Source organism: Plecotus auritus (assembly GCF_963455305.1).
Source record: "Plecotus auritus genome assembly, chromosome: 5".
Lineage (NCBI taxonomy): Eukaryota > Metazoa > Chordata > Mammalia > Chiroptera > Vespertilionidae > Plecotus > Plecotus auritus.
This window is the reverse complement of record NC_137776.1, coordinates 36976960-36999622: the sequence shown is the minus strand read 5'-3', so window position 1 is coordinate 36999622 and position 22663 is coordinate 36976960. Positions and strand designations below refer to the sequence as shown.

At 61.2% G+C, this 22663-nt stretch overlaps 1 protein-coding gene across 1 annotated transcript; it reads right to left on the bottom strand.

Annotated features, from left to right (window-relative positions):
- Positions 1 to 1783: 1783 nt before the first annotated feature.
- ESPNL (espin like) lies at positions 1784 to 22390 on the bottom strand. Its single transcript, XM_080669502.1, has 9 exons — positions 22082 to 22390; positions 20787 to 20977; positions 19540 to 19726; positions 17158 to 17340; positions 13647 to 13778; positions 7105 to 7216; positions 6023 to 6135; positions 4915 to 5109; positions 1784 to 3445 (listed from the first exon to the last, which is right to left on the bottom strand). Exons 1-9 carry the CDS (start codon positions 22373 to 22375, stop codon positions 1838 to 1840), a joined length of 3015 nt encoding a protein of 1004 aa, XP_080525628.1. The 5' UTR covers positions 22376 to 22390; the 3' UTR covers positions 1784 to 1837.
- Between the last annotated feature and the right edge of the window lie 273 nt (positions 22391 to 22663).

The following is a 22663-nucleotide window of genomic DNA, read 5'->3' as shown; positions in this document are numbered from 1 at the left end:
TCAACAGAGCCAAATATCAACAGTACAATGATTGAAATTTCTTTTGAGAGCCAAATTTTTAAAACTTAAACTTCTTCTAACGTTACTTCTTCAAAATAGACTCACCCAGGCCGTGGCATTTTGTGGAAGAGCCACACTCAAGGAGCCAAAGAGCCGCATGTGGCTTGCGAGCCGCAATTTGCTGACCACGGCTTTAGGGCCAAGAGCTGAGAAACAGCATGGAGGTGTTTGTGGAGCCTAGGCTTGACGCTCTGCTCATTGGAACCTGCTCCTTGAATAATGACCGCAGGTGGACGAGTGTCACTGTGGTCTCAGGACAGAGGCCCCCCCATATGGGACCTCAGTCTGCCCTGACCATGACCCTCATTCCAACACACAAGATGGCTGCCCCCATGGGCAGGTCAGCGCTGCACCCCATTTACAGATGAGGAAGTGGAGGCTCTGCGGGGCTAAGGACGGTGACGCTGAGATGAGGACTTGGGTCTTGGTGCCCACCCAGTGCTGGGACCCGCTCTGGGCACAGGCAGCTCTCCCCGGGGGCAGCAAGCACAACGTGAAGACCGGCCAGGAACGGGAGTCTTTATTTAGCAAATTCATGTTCTCCTTTCTGGGCCTGGCAGCCTTGGCCGCCTAACACTCCCGACTCCACATCTTCCACCTGTCTCTCCCCGTGGGACCCCAAGTGGGCTGGCTGGGAGGGCTGTTCCATTCCACGACTCATCTGCTGCCCTTGCCGGTCAGGGGGCCTGGCTACAGGGAGGTGGCAGCCAGAGGAAGTTCCTGAGGCCCCGTCCCACACACTGCCTATTGGGGCCTTGGAACAGCTGCAGGAAATCCTCCCCAAAGTCCCTTGGGCAAACCCCACAGCCTGGGGCCCATCATCCTGCTGCCCTTGGGGCCGGGATAAACTGTAGGCTCCATCCACCTGTTTACGAGATGCTCTGCAGCTCCGGAGGCTCCCTGAGGGCGCCCGCCCCCTTTCTCAAAGGTGTGGGTGACACCTGGGTGGCCACAGGAGAGGCTGAACCTCATCGCGGCCTGGCTAGTGTGCCCCCTCCCCAGCCACAAGTTCTCTGGATCTGGCAGCTCACCTTTGAGGGCAGCACAGTACCCCTCTCTGCTCAGAGCCCTTTTCAGCCACTGCCATGTCTCGCAGCCGTCTCTGCTGCCTGGGCCATGTGGCGTGGGCGGGGCTGTCAAACTGAGGACAGGAGCCCCACAGGGATGGGCACATGTGAGTCAGCGGGTGGCCGTGGGCGACCAGTATGCACCAGTGTGAAGCACCTCCATGACCCGGAGAATTCAGAGGGCAGTTCTGTCTGACAGGAAGGCCTCTGCCATTCACTCCTGTCCTCCCAGATAGGGAAAGAGAGGCCAGGGGACATGGGGGGCAGGCCTGAGTCCACAGGAGAAACCGAGGCAGAACCCCTGCAGGGCACATAGGTCTGGACGCGGCCAGGGCCGCCAGCCCCAGAGAAACTGAGGGGCAGGACCCCCAGGCACTGGGAGGAGGACCCACAGAAAGCATGGGCTGGCACCCACATGCTCAGGGGAAAATCGGGCAGAGGGGCCTGGGCTGGGACAGCCATTTGTCAACTTCAGGGCCGAAGGAGAGCTGAGAGCGGTTCCTTGGGTTTGGGGGTGAGAAGGATTCTGAGGCTGAGCCCAGAGCTGAGGAGGAAGCTCTGTCAAGGGCAGGACTGGAGGGCGCTAGCATGCTGAGTGTCTGCCCGCCTGGCCGGGGGCTCACCTGGCCACCAGGTGGATGAAAAAGGACAAGAGGAGAGAGAACCGAAACCACCCCCAGGGCCGCTCTGGAAGGGGCTGCCAGCCCATCTCAGTCTCCGAAGCTGAACATCTCAGCTTCTTTCTCCTTCCAGAAGGCGAAGCTTCGGTCGATGTAACCGCAGATGTCCTCACTGTTGAAGCTGCCCCGCTGGGATCCGGACCCCAGCTGCTGAGCTGCGGGCTCGGGGCCGCCACTGGGGCTGGTGGTGTGGGGCAGGGGCCCGAGTGGGGTCAGGCCTGACTTGCGGCCAGGCTCAGTGTCCCAGGCAGGACCGCGGTTGGAGCCAAAGAAGCGGGCTTTGATGTCCTCGAAGCCATCGGTCCAGGCCCGGCGGCCGGAAGCCACCTCATCGGTCACGGCCTTGTGGAAGGCCCGCGCGGCCTCCCAGCCGTGGGCGCCCAGGTGCTCGAAGACCTCGAAGCAGAGCAGGTGGCGCATCTTTCTCTCCTCGGCAGGCAGGTCGCACTCCAGGAGCTGGAAGTAGCCCAGCATGAAGAGGTCCAGCGTGAGGCTGCCGTAGGGCACGGGCGCCCCATCCACGTGGGGCAGGAACTGCTCGGGAGACAGGAGGCCTTGGGGCCGCCGGCTCAGCCGCCGCAGCTGCCGGGCAGGCACGTGCGCCATGATGGCCTTCCAGTTGCCCAGCAGGTGGGTGATGATGGTCCGCTGCTGCCACAGGTGGCCCAGCCGAGGGCCCTCGCTGGGTGGGGGTGGGGGTGGTGGAGGAACCCTGGCCACCACCTGCCCTCGCGGCCCAGCGCGGCGGGCCTCCAGGGTCCTGCAGGCAGCCGTCTTGAGCGCGGGTGTGTAGGCCGACTTCTTCCAGTGGCTGAGGAACAGCATGACGATGCGCTCCTTCCGCAAGTTGGCCAGGTCAGGGCTGTGCCCGGCACCCATTTCTGACGGGGCCTCCTCACAGCTGATGCCCGAGTCACTGGCCTCCTCGGTGTCGCCCGGCCCGGGCTCCCCTCCGATCGGGCTGCCCCGGGGCTGCAGGGGGGCAGGCCAGCAGCCTCTGGGGCACTGCCCGGGCTGGGCCCCTGCCTCACAGGGTCCTAGGTTTGGGATGCAGGGAAGGTAGGGGGCCGACTCGAAGTTGCCACGTAGCGTCCGCACAGACACCCCACACTCCTGGATCTCACGCTGGGCCTCGCTCTGTGGGGGGCTGGCCGGGGCCTCCCTGCTGGCCTCCTGTGGGGGCTGCCCGGCCGGTTTCTCCTCACCCTGCACCAGCCCGTTCATGCCCTTCAGCAGCAGCGACATGCTTCGCACCAGCCGTGCGACGTGGCTGCACCAGAAGGGCAGGGGCTGCCCGCCGGGCACGGCCTCCATGGCCACCTCAGGGCCCGAGGGCTCGGGCACTGGGCAAGGGGCCTCCTCGCCCTCCAGCCCTGGCGCCCGGGGCAGGAAGTGGCTGTTGACGGTGATGCTAACCAGGGGCTCAGGCAGCAGGGCCTGCAGCTCCGCCGCCAACTGGCCCAGCTGGCTCTCGTACTCCTGGCAGCGTCTTCGCAGCTGCAGGTCGGCGATCTGCTTCTCCAGGTACACCAGGTCGTCCTCCGTCAGCAGCTCCCCGAAGGGGCCCAGGATGGCCTGGTGGGTCTGCGAGTACCGCCAGGCCGCCTGCTCCGTGGGGCCCGCGCTCCCACTGTCCTCCTGGGCACAGGGGGGCTGGTCAGTGGGGTGGCTGGGAGGGCATGCTCCTTCCTGCTGGACTCAAGCTTCCCGAGGTGGCCGGCGCCCGGTGCCTCTGGGGAGCCCAGCCCTGGACACCAGCTGGCTCTTGCCTGGACTTAGAGACTGAAGCTCAGGACAGTCCCCCAGCCCTGCGGGGGCCCAGCCTTCCCCTTCAAAGAAGCTGCGGTGTCTGCTCTGCCTAATCTCTCCTTCTCATCTCCCCAATGTTTAATGTAAAGGACCTCTCTCCTCAGAGCCCTCCTGCCCCTCCTGCCAAACTCGGGAGCCTTCTGTGCTGGAAGGCGGCCCAGCGGACGGCAGCCTCAATCATTCTGCTCTGGGTTCTCCCGATGGCTCACCCCAGAATCCCTGGGCCCCCCTGCACCAGACACAGCCCTGCCCCAGTGCTCAGGGTCTTCGGGGACAGACACAGAGGGACCCTGAGCTGGGCTCTCTCTGGGTCCAGGCCCCGGGGCTCTTGATTACCTCTCAGAACCCCGGGAGGAGGCGCCCATTTCACAGGCGAGCTACCTACTGCCTGGTTGCCAAGAGGCCTAAACTGTCTGGTGCCAGGCACACTCTGCACTAAGTTCTGAGAGCCAGTCAGTGGGTATTTAGCTCAGGAGCCCGTGGGCAGGGAGTGGCCACTGTTCTGGGAGGGGCTTTGACGTTTATTTCCTGTTAATGAACTTAAATAGCCGCACGTGACGGGTATTATTGTTCTGCAGGGGCTGCTCTATGGCAAGGGGTGCAGAGCACCTCATTCAGACAAAACCGTGTCCCTCAAGGGTAGGTCTCTAGGACTACTGTCCACACGGCGGGCAGAGGAAGTCTGGCAAAGTCCACGTCAAACCACAGCCCTTCTCTGCTCAGATTTTTTTTTTTTTAAATCCTCACCAGAGGGTATTTTTTCCATTCATTTTCAGACAGAGTGGAAGGGAGGGAGGAGACAGGGAGAGAGAAACATTGATGTGAGAGTGACACACTAAACCAAATCCGACCAGGGCCAGAGATCGAACAAGCAACCGCAACCGAAGTATGTGCCCTGTATGGACCCTTGGAATGAACCCATGACCCTTGGGTCCTCGGGTGGACGCTCTAACCACTGAGCAACCAGCCAGTGCTCTGCTCAGACTTTCAAAGGCTCCCCAGAGGCCTTGCAGTGAGAGGTCCTGTAATATTCTGCCTGTCCGTTCTCTGACCTCACCTCTGCTCACCATCCCTCATTCACTCCACCCCTGCCTCCTCCTGGTCCTCCCTTGGGCCAACCCATTCTGCCTCAGGACCCCCAGGGGCTCAGAGCTCACAGAGGAACCCTTCCATGTCAACCTGCCAGGACAAACCTCCCATCCCACCCCCCCTGCCCCCCACCCTGTCCTCTATCCTCTGGCTCCACCCCTCCCATCTGGCCCCGCCCCTCTCTCCCCATCCCATTGGCCCAGCCCCACCTGAGCTTCCCGGGCAGAGTCAGCGCCCAGGCGTGCCTGTAGCTTCCGCACCATCACCTGCCGCTTCCACTCGGGGATGGGCCGGCCGCGCTCATCACGCGTGGGCACCAGCCCATCGAGGTCGCCAGAGGGCAGTCCATCCAGCTGTAGTGCAGCCAGGCCCTGGGGAGTATCCCCCGCCACTGTCTCTGCCCCCTGTGTGAACAAGAGCAGGTAATTCAGGGCCCCTAGGGGGCCCTGCCAGGAAGAGGAAGGGAGGGCCACCTGGGGCCAGCACAGCCCAGGGAGGAGGGGCGGTGGGGGCTGCCAGGGAGGGTGGGGAGACCAAGGACAGCAGTGTCCCCTGTGGTATCGAGGCAGGGGCGGCGGGGGGCGGGGATTGCTGGGTGAGAGGCAAGGAGAGATTCCTCCTGCTCTGCTGTATCTGGCCGGGATGAAGTTGCTCAGAGTATGCCATGCAGATGGGCAAACAAGTTTGCACAACAGTTGCATGACAGAGTCTGGTGGCCAATTCTGGACTGCAGGACTTGTCAGGGCCTTTAAGGGGCTCCCGCTCCCCCATAACTCTCCAAGAGGGAGCAGCACTGTGCAGCATTTCTCAAACCTGCACAGGACATCTCAGCCCTGAGAGTTCCCAGGACTCATTCAAGGAACAGTGGGCAGGATTTGTGAGGGCCTCATGCCCAGAAAGAGGACAAGAAAGGAAGTGGGCCTCCCTCTCCCCACATGGGTCCTGGGCTGGCTGAGAGCTCCAAGGCGGAGGGCAGTGGGCACCAGGCCCACCCTCTCCATGGATGTTTGCTTCTCTATATCATGATAGCAGCATCCTGAGTTCAGAGGTCAGGAGGAGGGAGCTTGGGACTCCCTGGGGTCAAAGAAGGGTCCCCTGCCTTCTGTGCTGGGATGACAAGCTGCTTGTGGCCCTGAGATTCCCATCTCCTCAGAACCCACGGTGTCCTCCAGAGCCAGCCTGCGCCCCAGGCGCGACCTGACGCCCTCCTGTGAGGAAGGCCCTGGCTGCCCCAGTGACCTGGCCTGGGCTCCCATCAGAGAACACTGGCTGGGCTCTGCGGCTTGGCAGACGGAGAGGTGGACAGTGAGAACGCACCGTAGCGACGGCCATGGCGCAGGTGCTGATCCCCAGGGGGACTGCGTGGGTCATCTGCTCCCTCGGAAGAGGCTGGTCAGGCTGGCCAGGCCAGGCAGGGCTGAGCGACGCTGCTGCTGGGTGGAAGGGGGAACTGGAATCAGAGGGGCTTCCAGGGCAGGGGGCTGGGGAGCAGAAGACCTGGGACCTGGGGTAGAGCCGGCCTCCCTGAAGGACATTGGATTTGGAGCCAAAGACCCAACTAGCCCCCTTCTCTCAGAAGCACCCAGGGGTGTGCACAGGCCTCCAGAGGCTGGCTGGTTGGAGAGCCTGCGTTTTATTGTGATCATCCCATTCCACGGCCAGTTCTCATCCTCTTTCCAGTCCTGCTACAGCCAGAGGTCTGGGGACCTGATGCAGCCCATTGGGCCATAAAGCCTGTCCTGTACCACCCTCAATGCCCCTGAACCTCATACAGATGCACACACCAGGGCCTCACCCTGATGAGAAACACATTCTGCATCACACCCGGGCCCACACAGTCCTACATGATGACAATGTACCCCATGAACTGCTGCTGCCCTCACTACGTAGGGGCCTGCGAACATTTCTCAGCTGCTCCATTCCATCTTTTTTTTTTTTCCTCCATTCCATTTTAATAAACGCAGGTCTGGTGGTGACCTGCAGTTTAAGGACTGTGTCCCTGCCCCTGCTGGTGTCACAGACAGCAGCAGCATGTCTGTAGGGGTTTTTCCCTCTGGACTAGGGAGGCCCAGAGAGGGAGGGGGCTGCCCATCATCACACAGGCAGGGTAGCCAGGCCCCAGGGCTCAGAGCTCACAGAGGGACCCTGCCTGGGCAGGAGGCTGTTTAATTGGTCTCCCTTTAAAACAACAAAGACAACAAAGGAAACCTGGAAGAAGTTGGGGGTTGGGCAGTGGGAGGGGGTGACCCCAACCAGGTCCTGAGTATCCTGAGCACAGTTGCCTGGAGTCAGCTACCCTCCCACCCCCACCCCCTCAAAGGACGTCGGGGGTGAGGCCAACAGTGCCCACTCCTGGCACCCATGGCCCAGGCCCGTCCTCCCTGGAGAAGCGTACTCACAGGTGGGGCTCCTGAGACCTGAGCCCCCTCTTTCATCCTCTGGGGAGCGCCTCGCAGCCGACAGTGGAGGAGGGGGGAATGGTGGGGGTGGGGGTGTCATCAGGAGCGGCACCTGGGGGTGGACAGACCTGGTCAGCGGGAGGCCCAGGTGAAGGTGAGGGGTATCCAGGCTAGCCTGGCCCGTCTCGTGCATCTTAGTACAGGCCTAGTGGGGTTCAAGTATCCCTCCAGGTCCTGTCCCCCGTGTCTCTCTATTCCCTCCACACCGGGTGACCAGGGCTCCCAAACACCCACTTGTCTGAGTGCCACCACTCACTGTGCCCCCCAATGTCTCCACCACCACCAGGGAATCCCTATCTCAAGGCCCAGCTCATGGGCTCCCTAGAGGCAGCTTAACTCGGCAGCTCCAGGTGCTGGGTTACGACCTGGTGTCCAGCTTGTGCTCACCTCTCTTCGGCCTTACAAGAGATGTGCACGCACACACCCTCCCGAGACGAACCACCTGGAATGGTCCCCTCGGAGAAGAGCAGGTGCCTGGCCCCTGGGCTTAGGGGAAAACCACAAGGAACTTGAAACTCCTCTTAGCCACAAGCAGGGGCCATGCTCTTGACCACACCTCAGGGCAGGGCACTGTGCCCAAGACCTATCACGCAGTGTCCAGGCCACCCTCCCTGGGCTGCCTGGAAACAGACACCAAGTTGGCCCTGGGAGCCTGGGGTCTGGGAATCCATGCTGGGGGCTACTGGATCACCCCCCATTTCACCCCACAACCTGCCCCGTGTCTGGGGCAGGGCACAATCCTGTCCTTGGCCACCTCTCTGCCCCCAAGCACTGACGGGTGAGCAGCCGGAAAGAGCCTTGGCCTGGAGGTGCTCCCCCCAGCTCAGCCTCAGCTTTGGCACTGACCATCGGGAGCCAAGACTCCTGGCCGGGTGGACTCACGGGGCTGGCTGAGCAGGGGCCCCAGGCATGCAGGCTGCCCTGACACAGCAGGTGTTGCCAGCAGCAGGACTGTGCTCACCTCCCACCTCTGCCTGTCCCAACTTAAGTGGCACAGAAATTCTCCAGGAGGACTCCTGAGCTGTCCTCCAGGACCCCAGAGCCTTTTGGTTTAAAGCTGAAAGTTGAAGGCTGTCTGGCCCCGTCTCTCAGCTGGTAGATGCCTGGGGTCCAGGCCGGGCCAGTGTGCCTCGGTGCCGTCTGGCATGAGGCTGCCCCATTCCGTCTCAGCTAGTAGGGCTGCACGCTGCCTTCTCTCCAAGCACCCTGCTCTGGCCAGCAGACCGCAGCTCCGCACCCCTCCCTCCAGCGGGCCCCTGGGTGGTGCTGGAGAGGGTCAGAGGACCAGAACCTGGTTAAATGAGCCCATGCGGGATGCGTGGCCGGGCCGGGGCCCACGCTGCAGCTCAGTGTGACGCGCTGCCAGCTCTGCCTTGAAATTCTTCCTCGCTTAGAAGGCGAGAGGCGTGCATTTTCACTTCACACAGAGCCTTGCATGGGGGAGCCCTCACCATAGGTTTTCACCCACTGCCTCCGGCTCCAAGTCACACTCTTGTCCAGGACTCTCCGTCCACCATGGCCACTGGACAGGAACACAGCCTGAAACCCCGTCTGCCCGGCCATCACCCACCTCACGCCTCGCTCCTTGCAGGAATCCAGGAGCCCCAGAGCACAGCAGTTGGGGAGCTTCAGCAGGCTCAGGGGTGGTCTGCCCAAAGCTGAGAGGACCTGTGGAAGTAGGGGCTGGGCTGCGAGCACGGGGAGCTGTGGTGTCCTGGGCTGTCGGGGCTGTCACAGCTGCTACCCCCAGGAATGGGAGGCGTCGCATGAATATTTGAAGGCAGAGGTGTCAGGTGGCCAGGAGGGCTGGGGCCGCATGTGGGATCCCTTACCATACACCTTAACCCTCCACAGTGCAGGACCCAGGGAAGCAGACCCTCCAGGGACCTGAGATCCCGGTCACATGAGAGGGAGAGACCACCTAGCGGAATCCCTCAGTACAGTACCTGCACCCCCAGGACAACCCCAGGCACAGAGGGCAAGGGGCTTTCTCAAGGCCCAGCAGCTGGGACGAGGCGACACTGGGACCCCAGTCCTTACTCCTGCCAGGACCGGAGCCCCTCGAATCACTGCTCTGTGATTGGGCCCAGGGGCACCCGCAGTGGAGGAAGAGGCAGGCGGCGGGCCTCTCGCACCTACTAAGGATGCCACATCCTGGCTCTTCTTTTCCTGGCGTTTCTCAGGGTCGTGTTTGCAGCGGGGACCCAGACAGAGGTGCAGGCTGCTTCCTGCTTCCTATAAAACGGGGCTGCCCAGGCTCTGGGGTCCTCAGCTATGATGCAAACTTCCTGGGTGCAGAGTAGCCATCTGGGCCCATATCACACAACCCTGGGACTTGGGGGGCAAAGGGACCCAACAAGACATGACGCTTGCCCTTCCCCCTGTGTCTCAGACCCAGGAGTCTCACGTCTTCTCCAGCGTCCATGAGACAGACATAGCCTGGCTTAGGAGCTGCAAACAGGGTCGGTCAGACCCCAGGCCTCGAGGCACAGCTATAGAAGCTGGCTGTGACAGACTGATGGACAGAGGAGGGCTGAGGAGGGGCCCTCACCAAAGAGCCACTCCAATGCCTGGCCCCACTCAGCCAGGACAGGGCTGTGGGCTTGCCTGCCCGCCCTGCTCCTGGCCATCCTGGGAGCCCAACGGAATCTGCTCTGGGGGAGAGGCAAGAGCTTCCCCTCCCCTGGCAGTGTGTGGCTGCAGCTGGGATGGCAGCTGCCCTTCTTCTCTGGGGAGAGTGGAAGAGGGAGGGAGCTGGAACTTGCTTGGGGACCCAGGGGAATGAACTTGGGCCTCCATGCAGCACTTGCAGCTGGGAGGCCTATGCCACCCTGTCCCTGGGGCTGAATCCTGCTCACTGCTCTAAGGAGCAGCTCTGGGGAGGTGCCCTGGGCCTCAGTTTCCTGGAAGAACTCTGCAGGTGTTGGGAGTTAAGGAGAGAGCCAGCACCTTGGCACAGACCTCGTCACTGCAGTGTCACTGTGACCTCTGAATTTTAGCGAGGACGGGGGTCTGCTGCTGAGTTTCCCCGGCAATGGGCATCCCACATCCCTGCATTCCTCACTTAGGCCTGGACAGGAACCAAATCTACAAGGACCAGAAGAAGCGTCAGACGGTCCCGACCTGTGGGTTCCTGACAGTGGGCGTGTTACCCCCAAATTGGGCAATTGCCCCAAGGCTGGCGCCTTTCCCATAGCCTGCAGTCTCCTTTGCTGTGTTTTTGGTGAGATTTGAGCAGCGCTGTGCCGACCATGCATTATACATTGAGGACAGCTGTCGAGCAGGGTTACAGGCCTGTAATGCCACCCGGCCAGCAAAATCATGACCCACAGCTGGGCTGGACACCGGTCACCACGGCTGAGATTCAGCCAGGCCTGCCCCTCCCTTGGGGAGGAGGCTTCCGGGGGAGGCCTTGCCCTTTCTGGGCCTCAGTTTCCCCATCTGTAAAAGGAAGGGGTTTTAGGACCCTTCTGGACCTGGGGGGAGGGAATGGTGCCAGCTGGGTGGTCAATGGGTGTCTCTTTTACCCTGCAACTAGGCTCCTCAATCCCATTTTACAGATGAGAAAATCGAGTCTCAGAGATACTTACCACCTGCTGGGCAGAGCCGCTCCAATCTTGGTGGTAATGAGGATGGGGCAGGGGCAAGTAGGACAGTGGATGCCATGGAGGTGTGGCGAACCTGGCTTGCCACCCTGGGCTGCTGCTCCTAACTGCTGCCACCAGGATCTCACTCACACCCAGCCTCAAAAGAGGGAGTCAGGGTGCAGGGGGCCCCTCTACCCCTGCCCCACCCCTCAGTGTGCAGAGGGGCTGCCCAGGGAGCAGAAGGACTTGGCTGAAGTCTAGGTGGAGAGGTTGAGGCAGGGCCTGCACTTCCCCAGCAGCATGCAGGACCCCCATGGTCCTGCAGACCAGCCCACAAAGGGGGCACCTCCCACAGGGCAAGTCTTGTCTCCACCTGTCCAGCCTCGGTCCTGGGCTGCCTCTCTTGGGACCCGTGGCTGTGGCTTTCACCACCTCCTCCGAGCCTGACATGGGAAGAGGCCAGCGCGGGTGACCTCTGGATATTGCATTTCCATCAATATTGTATCAGGCGCACAGCCTCCCGGGCCTCGGCCCCCAGCTGCCGGCCGCCCTCCCTCAGGGCCGAGCCTGCGCCTGGGAGTGTGAGGCAGGAGTCCTGGTGGGGGAACGGTCCAGCCAGTGGCGAGTGGCTGGCACCCCCTGCTGCCCCGGTGCTCACTGAGGGAGAAGAGAGAGGCCGCAGGTCCAACCCTGAGACCCAAATGGGCTCCTGAAGCTCACTGGACACACCAGCCCCAAAGCCAAGGTCTGCATTTGAATGCGCCATGCCAGCTGTCAGCCCAGACGCAGGCCGGAGGGGCTGTGGGCGGAAGGAGGCGGACAAGCCCACCCACTCCCCACCATCACAGGGGGAGCATGTGGATGGGCTGGGTGCCACTGGCCTGCAGGTCGGTGGGGGGCCTGCACACGTAGCCCAGGCTGGTTTGGGGAATCTGCTGCCTTGAATCCTGTGGTGTCACCAAGAAGCCAGCCAGGACCCGAAGAACCACCAGGTAACCTGAGATGGGCCACTCCCCACATCCCAGGTGTCAGGAGAGCACCCACCAGCCCGTCCACCTAAGAGAGTGGGACACAGTGGCCGGAGGAGCTGGCAGATGTGCAGGAGCCCGGGGATGGAGGGTGGGGGCAGAGGCCCTGCTAGGACAAGCCCTGGCCATGGGCATTGCAGCGTGGCCGGGCGGGGGCCGGGCAAGGGACGCAGGGTGGGACCTGTTCCCTGGCAGCCAAGCAGCCCCCCACCCTGCCTGCTCATCTCACTGCCAGGCTGACCCAGCGACCACACAGGGGCCAGGAGGGACCCAGGTGGCCGGGCACCCCTAGCGGATGGACAGTGAAGCTCCGCCCACCACATCAGCAACTCACTGAGGTCCACCAACTCCTCCAGCCCAAGCCAGGGAAACAGCCTTTAACCAAACATCGACTATTTAGTAAAATGATTAGGAAGTAAATGACTTCAGCAGACCTGTAGTTCTTGCTTCTGAAACTATAATGTCAGGACAAACCAGAACACCAGCGTGTCCCCAGAGCACCTGAGCTGCCCCTGAACCTCGGCTGGTGGTGGCTGAGTGAGGACTGTCCCAAGGCCCAGGGCCAGGGAGGACTGCAGCCCTGCCGCACTAGTCCTGATGCCCCGAAGGACAAGGAGGCCCAGCTGTGGGACCTGGCACAGGGACAGGTCAGCTCTCTGGCCTCAGGGCTGTCAACTGAAATGGGGTCCAGCCACCCCAGGGGTGCCCACTAAGGAGAAGTGGCAGATTGGAATGGAGGGGTGGGAGGTAGCCTGACTCCATGCTGACTAAACTGCTGACTCCACCCACTTATCTGTCCACCCCCACCCATTGGTCTGTCCATTCACCATCATATCTGTCCATCCACACACTTATATCCATCCCTTTGCTCACCCACCTGTCTGCTCCTGTTTATTCCACAAACACTGCGGCCTGTCACGTGCTGGGGATGGGGCCAGCAGGACAGACCCCTGTCCTCACAGACTGCGTAGTGGCTCAGGGAAGGTCAAGGTCACATGCCAAGGCAGGAGCGGGGACTGGAAGCTGCTGCCTCCTGGGCTGCAAAGGGCTGGCTGGGCCTCATGAGGGTCATCTCACCAAGAACACGTCTTGCTCCCACCCGTGGGGAACCTCAGTCTGACACAACGTCGCCCCTGGGAGCAAGGGCCATGGGGGTCCAGAGTCAGAAGCATGGCTTCTTTGGTCCAAGTAGATGGCAGCCCCTGTCAGCCCCCGCCACAGCCCCCGTCACAGCCCCCGTCACAGCCCCCGCCACAGCCCCCGCCACAGCCCCCGCCACAGCCCCCGTCACAGCCCCCGTCACAGCCCCCGCCACAGCCCCCATCACAGTCCCCGTCACAGCCCCCGTCACAGCCCCCGCCACAGCCCCCGTCACAGCCCCCGCCACAGCCCCCGTCACAGGCCCCGCCACAGCCCCCGTCACAGGCCCCGCCACAGCCCCCGTCACAGCCCCCGCCACAGCCCCTGTCACAGGCCCCGCCACAGCCCCCATCAGCCCCCATCACAGCCCCCGCCACAGCCCCCGTCAGCCCCCGTCACAGCCCCTGTCACAGCACCTGTCACAGCCCCCATCACAGCCCCCGCCACAGCCCCCGTCAGCCCCCGTCACAGCCCCCATCACAGCCCCCGCCACAGCCCCCGCCACAGCCCCCGTCACACGACTGGTCAATGCCCAGTCATGGCTGCTGACTCATCCCTAGTCCCAGCGCCCAGCTAGCTGAGCTGTGGGGCTGGCTCAGCCCTGGCCCAGAACCTTTGTCCTGCAAATGACATGGTATACATAGAGCTTTCTAGCTAACTGGTCTGTCAGGGCCGGTGGGGCGGGGGGGCTGTCACCCTCACCCCAGCTAGGATGACTGAGACTTACCGGCCGGGCCGTCTCCCGCAGGTACTGGGCGCAGTCCTGGTGTCCGTGGTACTCCGCCAGGTCTGCCGCCGTGTAGCCATCTTCATCCCGCAGGGAGGGGTCCACGTGGTGGGAGACCAGGGTCTGGCAGCACTGCAGGGAGGGGCACATGTGACCCACGGCACACAAGCCGATCCCACAGTACTCACAGGCGCCACGGAGGGCTGGCACCACATCCCCAGCTCCCAGGTGGGACACTGAGGCTGCCAACATCTGAGGAACCTGCCTGAGAATCCCAGCATTCTCTGCACCCACAGCTGCCCTGCCTGGCACCAAGCCCTGCAGGTACCAGCACCCCATCCTGTATGGGAACCCAGGTACCGAGGTAAAGAACTCGCTGAGGGCTCCGGTGGTAAGAAGGCGGCATGGCTGGGGTCCTCCCTGCTCGGAGCCTGACCCCGACCTTGCCCCTTGCCCTTGTAGCCCTTGTCCTGGGCTATAACTACAGAACCAGTTTCCACTTTTACAGCAACTCTCAGAGGGGTGTGCCATGTTTACATGAAGAAGCTGGGACTTGTGACAGACTGGTCTGTACATTTGTGAGGTGGCTTTGCCAGCAGCAAAAACAGGTGGGCAGAAGGACCCAGGTCAGGGAGTAGAGAAGCAGGTGGGTCAGACCCATCCCCTCCCCAGTAATGCAGAAAATGGACAAGATCCCCCTCCTGAAACACAGAAGAGGCAACAAGCAAGTGAGGAACAACCAGGCCAAGACAGAAGACCAGCGTCGGAGGGATAAGCCCAGCACTCAGAGCGCTGATGCAGGAGAAAGTCATGACCTGGGCGGTCCTTGCAGCCTCCTGGGAGGAGGGGGACCGGCAAAAACCAGGGCTTCCTAAGGTGGGCTCTGACCCACCACCTGCCGCTGCAGGCTGAGGGCTCCCCCTCGGAGGAAAGTACACCAGAGCCAGCCAGCCCGCAGCTCCCCATCATGCAGGGGCACCAGGGAGCCTTGCGCCTGGAATGTGGACTCAGATGATTCTGGGCTCGCAAGTCCCACATATGCTAACAGGCAGAGGCAATCAAGACAACATCCCGGGCCTCAAATGACTCCTGCAAATCATTTCTCAAATATAATGTGCATCGCACAGTCCACAAGACCAGAAGCACCAGAAAGGAGACCAGAACATGAACAAACAGACCTGCAGAAAGAGGTTAACCAACTGTGATGCAACTGGGCTTACGACTTTCAAAGAAATAAAGACCAAGCTGGAAAGTACAGGCATGGAATGATAAATCAGAAAAACGGACACATGTAGATTTGAAAAATGACTAATTCAGAGGTGGAGAACATCCTATATAATAAAAGACTAATATGCAAATTATCCCCTCAAATGGGAGTTCGACTGGGAGTTCGACCAGGGGGCAGGGCCAGCCGGCCAACCTACCACGTCCCCTCCCCCCAGCCAGCCTGGCCCGATCCGCCATGATGGGCGGGCAGACCTCACTGTGCATGAATTCATGCACCAGGCCTCTAGTAAAAATAATAACCAAGTTAAGGACTGAAGGTGGAAGAACTGGTAAACAGAAAATGGGCCTGAAGAAGCAATCTGGAATACAGCACAGCCAGACAGAAAGATGAAGACAGAAAACCAGCAGCTACAGCCAGAACTAAAATGCAGAATGAAGAATGAGAGACAGCAGAGTGGATGCAGAGGGCGTGTCTGAAGAGGGAACGGCTGAGAACTTGACAGACGGTGGAAACACCAAGCACAAACTCGAGAAGTCCAACCAGTCCCGAGTTGGAGCCATCCACCTTGGTCCTATCACAGTGAAACTGCAGAAGACCAGACACGATGGGCATCTTACTAGTAAAAGCAGCTAGAGGGGAAAATATGATCTTCAAACAGTGACCCCCCGCCACGCAGACCTCTTGATGGAAGCCAGAAAGTGATGAATGACATTTTCAAAGCACCAATATGTAAAAACTGCCAACCTACAGTTCTCTACCCAGCAAAAATGTGCTGAAGATGAAATAAAGATGTTTCCAGACAAACGAAAGGAACAAGAAGCAAACCCAGCCTACGGGACCGTCTAAAACATTCACTCAGACCGAGGGAAAGGAATTCCATGTGGGGTCCCAAGTTGCCGGAAGGAATGGGCCTGAGGGGAAAAGGGGGTAAATCTGTGGATATGTTTGAATATGTCTTTATTCATGTACTGAATAAAAAATAATAATGTCATATAGGTTTTTGAAAACTGTAGAAATAAAACACATTAAAAACAGCAACCTCATCCCATTCTGGCCTCTCCCTCCACCGCCCACACCCCACCAGCTCTCTCACAGTCAGGACTGTGGGGACCATCATGCTCACCCCCAGGAGGTAGCTTGTCCCAGAGATGGGGCAGTGAGGCCTTCCCATGGTCCCTCACTGTGCCAGGCACCATTTTGGGTAGACACCTGGGCCACTCCTCACAGCTCCCCCACCCCGTGGGCTTAAGGGGCCCGTATTACACAAGACGAAACAAGGCACCAGGAAGGGTAAGAGGCCTCACAAGTTCAGACACCAGAAAGTGGGCAGCCTGGGTGCAGAGCAATGGCTCTCAGAACCCATGACCTTAACCATCACCCCAGACCGAGCAGCATCAGAGGGTGCAGGGCTGGAAGGCACCTTGAGCATGAGTTAGTCCAGGGCCCTCCATTCCTAATGTCAGTCCCAATGCGCCCTTTTTATCACAAATATTTCCTGACACCTCATTCAGGATCCTAAAATGAACTCCACATATGCTATAATTTACCTGCTCACATACTTTTTATTTTTTTTAAATATATTTTTATTGATTTTAGAGAGGAAGGGAGAGGGGGAGATAGAAACATCAATGATGATAAGAGTATCATTGATTGGCTGCCTCCTGCACGCCCCACACTGGGGATCAAGCCTGCAACCTGGGCATGTGCCCTGATCAGGAATCGAACCATGACCTTCTGGTTCATAGGCGATGCTCAACCACTGGGCCACACTGGCCGGGCTGCACACATACTTTTAAAATAATTAGTACTCCCCTCTAACTCTAACATACAGGTGAAGAGAACAAGATACAATGTAATAAGTGTGCATCTTTCTGTAAATGCTCAGGTGTAAGGAAACAGAGGACACAGTCCAATGGGCATATCAGGGAAAATCAGAAAGGCACCTAATGGGTAAAAGAGTCATTACTGAGTGCCCCAGGCACACACTTTCTGCGCTGCCCGCTTCTCATTCACTGCCTTTGAGGCAATACCTGTAGGTTGCAAAAAACTGTACCACAATGCTTCTTGTCCAGAGAAAGGCAAAATGTCTGTGTCTGATGGAGTCCAATCAGTCGATCACCTGCCTGCCATACCGACCGGGTTGCATCCGTCTATCTGTATATTCACCTCCTCATCCCACCCCTGTTGGGGGTAAGTATGTGTGTGTGGATATACAGTCACTTTGAATTCCCAGTTTCCTCACTGACTAATGAGTTAAACAGAAGTCCCCCGGCGCTGCCTTACCTCCATCTGTCCGTTCTCTGCGGCATCATGCAGGGGGGTCCCACCCCAGGAGTCTCTCATGATGGGGGCGCCCATCAGCAGCAACCGGTCTAGAATGGGTGTGTGGCCGCCTCGAGCTGCAAAGTGGAGGGCTGTGGCCCCCTCGTTGTCCCGTGCTGTCAGGCCGATGTCAGTGAAGGTGACCTGGAGAAAGGGGGGAGAGGGACCAGGTGAGGCTGGATGGGGGTGACCACTCCTGGGGGGTGGCCGCCAGGAGGAGGACATGGAGCTCTGGGAGGTGACCATGGGGACAGGGGCACCACTCCCCAGGAAGTCCTGGGACAGAGCCGGCTCCTCACACTCAGCCTGCCATCATCCCAGGGCCTGGCACCTCCAGAACAGTGTGTTGGGGGTGAGATCTGGTTTTACGGGGAGCCTCCAGTCCCCAAATCTGCCCCAGCCCAAATCTTAAGCAGAACACCTCCAGGAGCTGGTTTCACACATCCAATGAGCAAACACCTCGAGGGCACCTGGGAGACTGCAAACAACGTTGACAGCCTCTGGCACTGGACTCATTTGGGCCCTGAGCTTCCCCAGCACAGATGCAGACACAGGACATTGGGAAGCGGGTCCTGCCAGGCCTCTCAGAGCGCTGGACTCGGACCCTGGTCATCCTGTGGCTTGGGCCCTGTCCTGCTGGCAACCCACCTCTGTGAGGGCACCAGTGGTCTCTGGTCCAGAGCACCCAGCTGGGCGTGGGGGTGTGTGAGGGGCAGACCCTGAGGGTTGCCCACCCACTTCTATGGGCACACTGAACTGTGGCCTCGGGACAGTCATGACCTGTCTGCCAACAAGACGTTAAGGGCCTCTTCCAGGAAAACCCTGCCTTCCTGAAGGAAGGGGCTGGCGGATGTGGGTGCCCCCTTTCTCCCTCTTCCTGCCTTCAATGTGGCCAACTTTCACCCCGAGGGAAAGGCCAGGGAACAGCAGAGACGTGCCCACGGGGTTGATCCACTGTCAACGGCCTCCTGCTCCTCCTGGGGGAGGGATGGGCTTTGGTTGTTCGGTCCATGCGTCACCTGCAGCCCAAAGCTCTGCTGGCTCATCCCACACTCGGCCATGTCTGTGAGGGACAGAGGCCTCCCACCAGACAGCACCCCAAGGGCAAGGGTGCCCAGCCCTGGTGCGGGTGGGCCAGGCTGGGTGGAGGCTGCCCTCCCCCTCGGCCATTCTACAGGGAGGGGGGCGGGGAGTCCATCTGGAAAGGCCTTTCTGGTCCTGGGACCCCATGGCCCCAGCTGCTCCCTCCCTGGGGTGAGCCTCTAGGGGACTCTGGGGGGCTCAGAGGTCCCTCTTCCCTCCTACCCACCTGTCCTGGGCACCACACAGCCTGCTGGCTCACTTCATATGTGAAGCACGTGCTATGCATGGCCCTGCTGCCAGAGACGGCCAGGACCCACCCTGGGCCCAGGAGTCCCTCCAGGTGAGGGGAGGCCAGGTCTGAAATGGATGGGCTCACACCTACAGGGGAGGGGATGTGAGGACAACGCCCCAGACTGTCAGGCGGGTGACAACTGGAGGCTTTCTCCGGGGGACGGCCCACTTGGCAGGAGGACCCCAGGAGGAGGGAGACCTGGCCTGTGCCAAGGTGAGGCCCTGCTGAGTGCCTGGGGGGAGGGGCTGGGAGGTGCCGGAAAAGGGAGGCAAAGGGAGGCTGGACATGACCACTGGCAGCCTCTGAGGCCCAGGTGAGCAGTGGGACTTCATCCTGAAGACTTCATTCATTTGCTCACTAAACATCTCCAGAGCCCTGACTGCATGCCAGGCCCTGAGACACAGCAGCAGGACAGAGTCCCTGCCTCCCAGGGTGGGGACAGACAACCACCAAGATAAAGAAGTCAGAATTACAGTGTGTCGGGTGTTGGTGCCATGGAGGAAAGACGGCAGGAGAGCAGAGAGCTGGGCACAGGGTGGCTGCCATCCTAGCCAGGTGGGCAGGCAGGCAGTGGAGGGGCCCTGGGGAGCTGCAGGCAGAGGGGGCAGCACATGCAAAGGCCCCTGGGGAGTGAGGCTGGCTTGCTGGAAGGGCTGAGGAGGAGGCCCCTAGGGGAGTGGGGAAGGGCTGCTGATGCCGGGTTCACAGCCTCAGCCTGGAGCTGTGGACTCGAGGCTGCATCCCGGACCCGCCTGAGCCTGCTGCCCACGCTGCTGGGAGCGATGGGCGGGCACATCCCATCCCCACAATCCTGTGGGTCCCCAGTTCTGCGGGGATCCAAGGGGTGGGCCCCCGGTGGGCCCCCCCACCGCAGCCAGGCCCTGCTTGCTGAGAGGGACTCTGGGGAGTAGGCAGGAGCAGGGGCCAGCCTTCCGGGGACTCCCCTGTCCCCACCCGGTCCCCCTTACCAGCCAGACAACTAGCGAGTAGTGTCCGCGGGCGGCGGCGGCGTGCAGCGCGCTCATGCCGTCCAGGGCGCGCAGATGCACGTCGGCGCCGCAGTCCTTCACCAGGAACTGGGCCAGGTGCAGGTGGCCCTCCTGGCAGGCCAGGTACAGCGGGGAGGCGCCGCTGCGTGTCCGCCGGTTCACGCTGCTGCAGGGGAGGGCGAGGTTCAGAGGGCGCTTGGCCAAGGGTCACAGGGGTGGGTGTGGGGACTGATCCAGCTAAGGACCCAGATCGAGGGGAGGGGAGGCCCGGCACAGGCCAGCTCCAGCTCCCTTACCGGCTGAGGGGTCCCAGCCAGTCACCTGTAGGCTTGCACAGGTTTCTCATCGCCCAAGGGAACCAGCTGAGGCCGGGGAAGTGGGGATGAGGGCTCTGGCTGCTGGAATCCAGCTCCGCCCACTCCTCATCAAGGTGTGCGCCCCTGGGGTCGGCCAGCAGAGGGCGCCTCAGGTGACTAGCCCAGGACCTGCAGTGGGCAACCCAGAGCTGAGCCTACTCTGCAAAAGGGGACATTGTGAGCCAGACACTAGACATTCACCCATCCATGGGCACTCGGGCCTGGCATTTGGGGCCGGTGTGAATGGACTGGAGCAGGTCCTGGGATTTCCCGAATCCCCTCCTTCTCCACCTGCTGCAGGGCCAGTGACTAGCTGCAGGGAGGGGTCATCCCCTGCCCAGGGCTGACCCCTATCCCCTGGTGACACAGACTTCACCTCTGGCTCCTGCAGTGGTGCCAAGTGGGAATGTTGGCCTCTGGGGCACGGTCCTTCCTATTTGTGTGTGTGTGTGTGTGCACGTGTGCGTGTGTATGTGCAAGTGCATGTGTGCGCATATGTGTACGTGCATATGTGTGTGCGTATGTTTTAATGTGAAGTCTCCCAGTTTTCAAATGGCAGAAAATACTTTAAAAACTGTGAGTCTAAGAGACTCCATGGCCAGCGTGGACACTCTGAGGAAGATCCGCAAAGCAAGTCCCAAAGGCCTTCGCCAAGGGGTGGGAATGGGGGGACCAGGAATAAGAACGCTGCTCCACTGCTGAGATGCAAGGTCTCGGGAACACACGTGCGGCCGTAAGGACAGCCAGGCTTGGCCTTCCCTGTGTCCTGTCCCTGTGTGCCTGCCCACCAGCTGTTCTCTGCCCCCTGGGTGCAGCCTCCCCAGGGGCCAGGCCCCCAGACTGCCGACGGGAGGCGCTCCAGCTCCTCACCTGTGGTGGGCAGCTGCCAGGAGCTTCAGGCAGGTCAGGTCCCCGCTGACAGCGGCATGGTGCAGCGGCAGGGCCCCCTCCAGCGTCTCCAGCGTGGCTGCATGGCCCTCTCGGAGCAGCCACTCCACCAGCACCGGGTGGGCGAAGCGGGCGGCCAGGTGTAGTGGGGAGACACCCGAGGCATCTTGGTCCTACCGGGGCACAGGCAGGGTGGGGAATGGGTGGCAGGTCTGGACTCACCCCGCTGGGCAGAAGCTGTGTGGCCAGAGCCAGACTGGGGTCCACACTGCCAGGGACCCCACCTGCTGGAAGCTTCTGCTCCCTCCTCTCCCCCCTGCTCCCTCCAAGGCCAGGGAGGCCCTTTCTTCTGAGGCGACCTGCTCAAGGTAAGAGGCAGGGCCAGGGCTCAAGGCCAGGTCTGGGTCAAAATCTGTGACCCTGCCACATGCACAGTCAGAGCACAGTCATGCCCCTTCCCAATCTCTGCGAGCGATCAGAAAGGCTTCCGCTTGCCTACCAGTGCGTGCCAGGCTTGGCGGCCTCCTGACCTTGGCCCCTCCCCCCCCACTGAGTGCCCACCCCCAGCACAGGTCCTGGCCGGGAGCATTTCCACTGCGGGAGCCACAGCCTGGGGCCTTCTCCCAGGCACAGCACGGACAGGCAGCACTCCTGCCTCTGCCCCTGGGAGTTGTGACTGATGGCAGCCTCAGGCTGTGACCAGTGAGTCTTCCCTCTTCTGGGACCCAGTGGGTCCCCAATGCCCACTCGGCTCTGTCAGAGCTTGCTCACAGTCTTTCCTCACAAAGGGGTATCAGACAGGCAGGAACAGGGCGAAGACAGGCCCTGGTAGAAATTCCCTCACCAGCTTGTCCCTGAACCCTGGAGACCTCTCTCTAGCATCAGGGCCTCAGTCACGCACGGGGCTCCAGCTCCTGAGCCCAAGTGCCCACTGCGCGCGCCTGTGGGCCCTTCCTAGATCCTGAGAGACAGGCCCCAGGGACCAGGCCTGATGAGAACTGGCGGGACCCCCACCGGCAAGGCCAGGCGCTCCTATGCGGGGAGGTGGGGGCGATGGGGATGCGAGGTGGTTTAGGAGGTGGCCTTGGCTTGCAAGGGCTTTGTGTTGTTGAAGGGGGGGTGGGGGAGGGGGCAGAGACAGACTGCACAGACTGAGCTGTGGGGTTTTCATGGTGAGTCCCTGAGAAAGAGAGCCCAGGGCAGAGGACCTTCTAGCTCACAGCTCACGCCTCCCTCTGTTCACAGGGACACTGCCTCCCAGGTTGCCCTGTGCTCACCTGCAGACCGCAGCCCCCTTCACGCACCAGCCAGCACAGCTCCGCCAGGCTGCCGGTGGCAGCTGCGTCGTGTACCGGGGTGGCCCCGTTGTGGGCCCGCTGGTTGCCGGGCAGTTTGGCCCGCTGCACCAGGAACTTGACACAGGCCAGGTGGCCGGCCCGGGTGGCGTGGTGCACCAGGCCAGCCCCCAGGGCGTCCACGATGCCTGGGCCCAGGGTGCCAGCCTCCAGCAGCTGCTCCAAGGTGGCCAGGTCCCCGTCCTTGGCGGCCACGAGTGCCCGCTGCTCCTCCATCCTCCTGCCCAGGCACCTGCAGGCTCTCAGGGCTCACGCACAGGCCCGGGCTTCCTGTTTCAGGCGTGGACGCAGCTCCCAGCTCTGGTTACCCGATAAGCAGCCCACAGGGCAGATGGGAGGCGGCAGGGTGCAAGAGGGGGGGCAGGCCTTGGGGATTGGGCCACACGCCCTGCCTGAGCCACTCGCGCTGTGCTCAGAGGGCACAGGGTACAGGGGAAGGGCTCACACCGTGTTAAGATCAGGGGCTGAGCACCAGCCAGTGGAACTGCCCCTCGTTGGGCCATG